This window comes from Myxine glutinosa, chromosome 5 (genome assembly GCF_964187855.1).
Source record: "Myxine glutinosa chromosome 5, kmMyxGlut1.1, whole genome shotgun sequence".
NCBI lineage: Eukaryota > Metazoa > Chordata > Myxini > Myxiniformes > Myxinidae > Myxine > Myxine glutinosa.
In genome coordinates, this window is record NC_136265.1 from 137,373,228 (window position 1) to 137,382,471 (window position 9,244).

The 9,244-nt window shown below is 45.0% G+C and overlaps 1 protein-coding gene across 1 annotated transcript in view; it reads right to left on the bottom strand.

Moving 5' to 3' along the window:
• MGAT1 (alpha-1,3-mannosyl-glycoprotein 2-beta-N-acetylglucosaminyltransferase) overlaps positions 1 to 8,876 on the bottom strand; it is a 29,381-nt gene extending 20,505 nt beyond the window's left edge. The window contains exons 1-3 of the mRNA XM_068116094.2: positions 8,728 to 8,876; positions 7,532 to 8,357; positions 7,333 to 7,416 (exon numbers count right to left, since the gene is read on the bottom strand). Coding sequence (XP_067972195.1) covers positions 7,333 to 7,416; positions 7,532 to 8,104 — 657 coding nt within the window. The 5' untranslated portion in view covers positions 8,105 to 8,357; positions 8,728 to 8,876. The remainder of the gene's footprint in view (positions 1 to 7,332; positions 7,417 to 7,531; positions 8,358 to 8,727) is intronic.
• Between the last annotated feature and the right edge of the window lie 368 nt (positions 8,877 to 9,244).

Sequence of the window (9,244 nt, forward strand, 5' to 3'; positions counted from 1 at the left end):
TCTCACGTGTCCCTTTCTGGCACAGCCGTTCCCGGCAATCCACCAGGGAATAATGCCCAGCCGATACGATGAAAGCCTGTTCATGGCCGGGTGCTCGCATGGCCAAGATGGCGGATGGCTTTCGCTCCAACCCGGATTCTCAAGGCCTGGATCCTCCGGAATCTCAATGAGAATACCCGACGACACAGGCTCCACGCACTCCGGCGATACTTCTTATCGACCGAACTTCCCTTCAAGGACGCAAAGTTCCCTCGCCCAGTACGTCGAACGCTCAGCCCAGAGCTTCAACCACCACGTCTCTCTTTTTCTTCGCTCCACCTCTTCCGGTCTCGATCCGGATTTCCGGCCACATTTTACCAGGAGCGCTTTTAAATCTTTTACTCACAACAACCCTTTCCCTTAAGTCACAATAAGCATAATATCTAGAATACTTCGAACCAGCAACAATACTCATAACAACAATCATTTAGGCCGAGTCCGTAACAATAGGTACACCGTATCCCTGCGCATCGTAAGAGGCGACCAAGGGTTGGCGTCAGGAAGGGCATCCGGCCATAAAAACATTGCCTCAAACAGGGAACCATGATTGTCATGGGGCCCGCAAGGCTAACCCCCGCTCTAGCGGGGAAAAATGGCCTCAAAACGATCATTCATTCATTCATTCATATATATATATATATATGTATATATATTGTTGCGGAACCCAACGTCGGCCTATGGTTCCCCTTTGAGGGGGGATTAGTCCCCTCGTTTGTGACTGACCGACGCGGTCCCTGAAGCTGCACCGCGACCTCCGGAAAGGTCGGTGCACAGCCTCGTTCGCGACCGCGGATAAGATGTTAATTTGCCGAGCGGATGGCAGCCGCGGCATGAACTGTTACCAAGACTAACCCGATCCTGAAACGTTGGCCAAAATCGTGCCACAGGTGTCCAATGAGGGAAAAGACAACAACGACGGATGTAGAGGAAAGAAAGGCAAAGGGTAAGAAATACAAATATGATTTATTTACTATTTACACAATTGAAAGAAACCAAGGAGGAGGAAGGATAATAAAATAAAAACAGAAGAAGAAGAAGCGGACACAGTGCACCTTAGCTTACCTATTCAGTCTTACTTAGTACCCAGGACAAAACAAACAAAAGACAGACTCACACGAATGGGGAATGAAGGCAGGAGCGATTGGCTGGAAGGAGAGGAAGGTCCCACTGGAACCGGAGCACGGTCAGGCCGGGAGTGAGCAGCCGCCGCCCCCTTCTCGATCGGCAGGTTCAGCAGCCGCCGTTCCTTCGCGGCTACGGTCGAAAACTGCCGTCGAAGCTCAAAGCTGTGGTGGTTTAAAGCTCATGGGACATCCCTCTCTCCTCTCCTGGATCACGCAGCTCGTCTCAGGTGCGTCGCGTGCTTTTTAAGCGCTCATCCTCTGTGCTCATCTCCGTAGCTCATCTGGACTCCTCTGAGGTGGGGGCATCTCCCGCGGGTTATATATAGCCCCACCCTTGAACCTTTTCGAACCTCCCCGATCGCTCTTCCTCCGCCCTATTCAAGCCAAACCCCTCGTGCTTGGTTGGTTGTCCGGGGCTGGCTCACTCCTCCCCTCTATGACGAGGTAGAGACACGCCTTTCTTCTCCGAGCCGACCGCGTGCTCAATGGAAGCAAATGCAGTTGGTAATAAAGGCTTTAGGAATGGGAATGAAAGGGAATCTACTCTATTTGAATTCGGTGCAATGGAGTGTTAAATTAATGGAAGACAAGGCCTTAACCTACATAGAATAAGGAAATAACTACCAACAAGGAGGAAATCTATGATTGGCTAACGTGATTGTATATGACCTAACTAAGGGACGCCCTTTGACCTTTATACACAACTGGAGGAAGGAGGGTGATATTTTTACAACAATAAAAAAACACAATTCTCATTTCCACAACAATATATACATACATATAAATATATATTTGCTATCTTTTGAAGAGAACAAAGATTCCTATGCAGTGCTACATCATTGCTAGACAAAAATAAAATTATATTATATTTCAGCAAATCAGATGTTGGTAAATTTTCAAAAAAATGAAGTGATCTTCAAAGTTAGACATTCAGATAGACAGCTAGCTAGACATTGAAAATCATTCCAAAGAACACACTTACTGTTTTATACGACGTTATAAAGGACACATTTATACGACGTTATAAAGGACGTTATAAAGGACACAAACACCAGCCATGAACAATTAATATAACGGGTCAGATAGGGTGATGTATTAGACTCTGGGGAAAACCCGGCATTAATTTATTTACATGCCTTTAATCCTCTTTGTACCTTCATTCAAATTGAATTATACTAGGGCATTGCCCGTACTATATCTATATCTAAAATTATATCCCCCCCCTCTATTTACATGAAATGGTTTGGTCCAAAGCGAACGGCTTGCGAGTACGGTGACAATCCCCCCCCTCTATTTACATGAAATGGTTTGGTCCAAAGCGAACGGCTTCCGGAGTTTGGTAAAGAAATCGCCATCGCGTGCACAAACGCGCAGGAAAGCGAATGAATCGCAAATTCGTTTTTATTAGTTTTAAAACATAGTTTAACGCCAACATAGTTTGCAAACGTGAAATAAATGAATACGCTCTCAAATGTGCCATCCGAGGCAGAGTGTGTCCGCCACGTTCGGCACACGCGCTAGTTCGCTGCTCTCTGATTGGTTGAATCGTTTTTTGGACATAGCTCGGTAAGTAATTGTCCGATTAATATGAAACCTTGAAAAGGCACATCCTCGGGTCCCCAGCAATATACCTGGCAAGTTAAAAGTATATCGGACCCGTGGTTGTCGAGAAACAGCGGTCACAGACAAACAGACGTACAGACGTACAGACGTACAGACGTACAAACGTACAAACGTACAGAGATTACTGGAATTATAGATAGATACTTAAATACTTTAGAACACAAATCACCTTCATAATACTTCCAAGAACCATGATATATATTATTGATATATAACATGATTGGGCGTGGCATGTAAGGGGGTGCAGCATCAGGGTGAAGAAGAGGCCACTGATATGGCTATGTACGATGCCGATTGACGTTGTGTTCTATGGTGATTAATAAATCCTTCATCTCCTAAACTGCGACTCAACGTCATCCTATTACAGTGTGTAAAGGTGGTGTACGAGATTGCTTCAGAAGTGCTAAACTTCTGAATTTTTTTTAGCGATCTTTAAACTATCGTTTTATTGAAATTGAAGTACTGTCGGACCTCGGCATTCATGGACCCCATGTATTCGCGATTGATACAATGCGACCTGCTTCTACATTCACAATCCTGTGCGGTTTTTCGCAGGAATTAATTAATTTATTGCGAACCGCGAGCGATTATTTAATTATATATCTGTTGTTTAGTTTTAAGTCTTATGATTCCTTTAGTACGATTCTACATATTGCCCTGTATCCTAGCAACCATTGAAAATGGTTTAAAATACCGTGATACTGTTTAAAATACCGTGATACTGTTTAAAATACCGTGATACTGTTTAAAATACCGTGATACTGTTTAAAATACCGTGATACTGTTTAAAATACCGTGATACTGTTTAAAATACCGTGATACTGTTAAAAATACCGTGATACTGTTTAAAATACCGTGATACTGTTTAAAATACCGTGATACTGTTTAAAATACCGTGATACTGTTTAAAATACCGTGATACTGTTTAAAATACCGTGATACTGTTTAAAATACCGCGATACTGTTTAAAATACCGTGATACTGTTTAAAATACCTTTAGTCTGTGAGTTATACTGCTTTATTGGCAAGGCGAAGGCCGCAAGGAGTGCTCTTGCGAGATCACAGTCGATCCCGTCCGAGTGCGACGGGCTTATGACCATTCACAAACACGGAACCAAACAACAAACATGGACCAGGGACATAGCAGTACATTACAGCCTGCAGGCGATTAAAGTGTGCTCCTCAAAGAGCGTGTTGACCCCAAAATATCTGCTGTTTTAACTACTCAGAGTTTAAGCTTGAAGAAAGATACGGTATTCTGTATTACGGTATCTTACAAAGAGAGACGTTGAGTTTAAATTGCACACTGTAATTTTAAATGCTCTAGCATCACAGCCCTTGTGTTAGAATTCGATTTCTTTTAGATCCAAAATAAAAGTTCATTTTTACTTGCGTACCATCAACCAGCCTCGCTGATCGGCACAATATATCCATGGTGTAAATATTGCACCGATCAGCGAGGCTGGCTCATGGTAAGTAAAAATGAAATCTAATTTTGAACCCAAAAATAAAATGAAATTCTAACACAAGGACTGTGATGCTCGTACGTTTTAAATTACTAGGGCATGCCCGTACTATATATAAGCTAGGACGTGCCCGTACGTGGGTGCCCGTTCCTTGCCAAAAAAAAAAAAAAAAAAAATTTGTGTAGGGGTGTGTGTGTGTAAACATCCTAGGGCGTGCCCGTACGTGGGTGCAAAAAAACATGCGTGCAAACAACAACAACAAAAAAAAACTTTGAAACCACGTGGCAGTAACGACCACAGAACCCCCCCCCCCCCTCTATTTACATGAATGGTTTGGTCCATTCGCAACGACCACAGAACCCCCCCCCCTCTATTTACATGCAATGGTTTGGTCCAAAGCGAACGGCTTGCAGTGTTTGGTAAAGAAATCGCCATAGCTCGGTAAGTACTTGTCCGATTAATATGAAACCTTGAAAAGGCACATCCTCGGGTCCCCAGCAATATACCTGGCAAGTTTAAAGTATATCGGACCCGTGGTTGTCGAGAAACAGTGGTCACAGACAAACATACACACATACACACATACACACATACACACATACACACAGAGATTAATGGAATTATAGATAGATGTAATTATGTAATTTACAAATACAGAAATACCGTATCATCCTTCAAGATTAAACTCCGAGCTGTTGAAACGGCATCTATTTCCAGGATCAGGCGCGCTTTGGGGATCATGCACGATCAAATCAAAACGAGCATTTAGTTTTCGATAAAGTAACATGACACGTGTGTGTTGACTTAGCGGTTAGGGTGCTGGCTTGGGATCCTTGGATCCTGGGTTCGAATCCCGATCGATCGCTGAATTAAAGCCAGGGGGGTTGACTCAGCCTGTCATCCTTCCGAGGTCGGCAAATTGAGTACCAGCTTGCTGGGATGAATGATCACGGTGTGTACCCCGATTCAGAATAGGCACACTATCTCTGCGCATCGTAAGAGGCGACCAAGGGTTGGCGTCAGGAAGGGCATCCGGCCATAAAAACATTGCCTCAAACAGGGAACCATGATTGTCATGGGGCCTGCAAGGCTTTTAGTGGTATGCAAATAGGTAAGCCAAGTGTTTGCCCAGGAAAGGCAAGTCTGGACACGCCCGGGCGAGTCCGGACAAGTGACCGCTCGCCGGTTGCGTCATCGGCCGGTGCAAGGTAATTGTGTCATGCTTCCGGTAACCGCTACATGCGCCCCCCCCCCAGAATTAACATGCACCGGGAGAGTCAGTTTGAGGGGGGTCTTGAAGACCCGGCCGAAACGACCCCTGGCGATTTGGGTGGGGGTGGTAGGTGGCGTGGCGGTGGATGGTCGGGCGGGGGGCTCCAGCGGGGAAAATGGCCTTAAAACGATCATTCATTCATTCATTCAACATGACACGTGTGGCAAAAGAGTGAGCAACGTTTTGGAAAGGTTTACAGTATTATTATTTTTTTAGCATTTAAATAAAACTGTAGTGATGTGCATTCGTTTTCGTATATATATATTTTTAATTTCCCTTATTAAGAGCCGCCAGGAAACTTTTTCCATTGAACCATTACCTCGACATTTGCGGATTTGACATTGACGACATTTTTCAGGAACGTATGCCCCGCACATTTTGGGGTCCGACATTCTAAACTTTAACATGTGCACGGAGTATCGTGTTCTATGAACTCTTCTAGTATTGTCATGTGTTTATTCGTGTGCCACCAATGCAGACCACTAGTCGTTTGCTGGAATTAGCAATTACATTTTTTACCCGTCTGCCAGTTGGTCGACGCTAAAAACCCCACTGTGTCTTTTGTAAAGAGTAGAAGAGTTATCACCGGCACTCTAAACAAATGACCAATTCCTGTCCTGCTTGACTGCTGGGAAGGCAGTGGCAGACCGCCCAGCACAACCCTGCCAATTGAGCATTCGGCAGCTTTCCAAAGAGTGTGGTACTTTCATGATAACTAGCCGAAACCCGTGGAACATACACGGAAGGGAGGATGTGGTGTATGGATAGAGTGTACCATTATGGATGGCATAGGGGATTTCCTTGTCCGAGTAAGAGTTAGGAAGAAAGATGAGAATGAAGAGTGCATATATGAACAACGATCGCCGACACCGGCACAAATGCATGCCCTGGATTGTCCACTCAGTGGACGGCTTGCTTTCGCCTTCGCCTGTCCAATCAGCGGACGGCTTGCTTCGCCTTCGCCCAGCAGACGCCAATACGATGGCGTCGTATCGGCAGTTAATCGGATGCTTTTGGGCCCCAACGTCGGCTAATTCAGATTTTTCAAGTATGGCTGTACGTGATAAACAAAGAGCGCGGTTCGTAGATCGTAAATCCATTAGTGCCGTGGGCATCGGGTCACTGGGTGTGGCGTAAAAGGGATAACAAAGTCGAGTCCTTACGCTATTATTATATAGATGATGATGAAGAAGAAGAAGAAGAAACACCATTTAATCACAAATATTCACCACTTACCTTTCCAGGTTTATTTATATTCAAGTTGAATGTGCAGTAATATCTGACCTACGATTGGCTGTGACGTTACTCACACCTTCAACACGATTGGATATTCACAGTTTTATGATGAATTTGAGGTTACACTTTCACTTTGACGCTCAGAAATATAACTCGTAAAAATATAAAACAAAAAAACCCCCAAAAACAAACAGAATAACTTGTGTTAAACAAGGAACACCTTGTATTTAAGCAAAAGTTGATCACACGGAAGCTACAAGACACAGAAAAACACAAACACAATGGTCAACCTAATTTTAAACACCAGCAAATGATGGAGATTCAAAGTAGATGGAAAGTCAGTCTCAAGATCAATATGAACCACTGCGGTTTCATTTCTCCCGTGTTTTTTTCTCAACACGGAGCGTGTACGCCAATCACACGTATTTTACAAGCTTGCTCCGAGTTTGATGAAAAGGTACCTTTTGTAGATGTCAATTTTTATTTTTCTTCGATATATCAATTCACAACCTCAGAGGAAGCAAGGAAGGAGAGAGAACATACGAGCAAAACAGTTTTCCACCGGTCTTACCAGGAAGTACTCCAGGAAATCTGGCGACACCTCCAGGTCATCTTCAACCACAACTGCCGCCTCGTACTCCATCACGTTAAAAATCTGAGGCAGAGGAAAAGAATGCACTTGTGTAATGGGGCTGGAACCGGTTGAACAGCTGAGGTGAGAGGCGCACTTTGCGGGGAATTATGGGGATTCTCCAAATGAGCATACAGACCTGCTGGAGGGCCCACTTGTAGTGAGTTGCGATGCGGTAATACCCCGTAAGCTTCTTCTGCGTTGGGGGCAGTTTGGGTTCAAACTGCGTTACTTCTTCGGGTGCCTGAAGTAACGTCACTTTATTCTTGTAATGGGTGATCATCTGCGCGGTGGGTTTGTTGTTGCATCCCAAGCTGACAAAGATTGGGAAGCTGGATAAGATCCGTGACTCGGAGCCTCTGCCCCTCGTCACCAGCTCCTGGCGGGAATGAAGGAGCGAATCCAAGCAGCGCGAAATCGACGGGCGATCACACGCAACCACCAGGATGGCTACGCTGGTGTCGGCTCGTGGAAACTTTTGCCTCGGCTTGGAAGTTCTGTTTGTAATGGGCCTTAGTATATCCAAGATGCGCTTCTGTTGCTGCAGCTCGAGCTCGAGGTGCGAGGTGAGATGGGAAAACGAGTTGGAAAGCAAATTCTGTTCAGAGAAGGTGGCCGTGGAGGGAGAGCTGGCCCTCGAAAGCAGGAACAACAAAAGTGCAAGGTGAGAGGCGAACACGGCAAAAATGAAGATGCGGCATGAGCGACGCATGGCTGGGAGAGGGGGGAATGGGAGAAGACATAGACGAGGACAAAGAGCCTAACAGAGAAAATCTAGAATCCAGAGGAGGTGGAGTTACAAACAGGATCTACATAGGTTTAATGAAAAGGTCTGTTTCGTGAAACGAAAGGTCAGCAAACCTGCCCCCAGACCCCTCCCCTGCCCCCAAACCCCTCCCCCCCGCCCTTTGGCTCAGTTGACGAGGGGGGAGGAGCTCACAGCCATGCAAGTTGCCACGTCGCTCCTGGGAAGGTAAATAGGGTTAAAAAAGGGAGACAGCCATTAAGCTTACATTCCACACACGGTACAACACCAATCAGGAATTTCTGGTACATTCTATAAATACTGTACATGCTTTGGCAGACATCAAAAGTAAACACCAGTACAGTACTTCCTGATGTGATAAACTGGTGACGTTCACGGAGCACAATTGTGAATTAATTTGTATTAACGTTCATTCTCCATTGATGAAACTCAACAGAATTATGAGCTGACGTCAGAAAATAATAATGTGACGTAAACAGCCGAGTCCGAATTCAACCAGAGACGCTGGGCGACTATAAATGATTATTCCCTCAAAAAAGAACACGTCAGACACTCGTCTACAAACTTACTCGATGTCGATGAATTGTCTCTTCGACGTTCGGGTGTTCGAATCCTCTGTGGCGTCACCCGAATCCGGCCAGGGAGACGAGCTGGACGCGCAACGCCGACGAGATCCCCGGCGCGCGTCACGTGACCGGAAGTACACGTTTCACCCTTCATGATCCTTTTTTACTTACTTATTACAAATTGCCATGATTAAATGTTTACTTCTCTTCACCGTCAAGGCAGATCGATTTTGCTCTAACAAGATCTTCATAGTCATATTAATTTCTTGGTGAGTGAGAGAACGAGAAAGGCGGGAAATACAGATCGTGCTTTCGTGTTGTGTGGATCGGTGATTATTATTAATCTGCAAATACAGATTGCGTGAGGATTGGTGATGGTATCTGGGATTGGTGCAACGCACCCATGATGGGCCGAACGGCACCCTGCGCCAAAGTTCTCTCTACAAGTATATTGTTACAGTATTGTTGTAAATACTGTTAAGTTTACTTCTTCTTGCTTGCTTCTCTTCCTCTTCTTTTT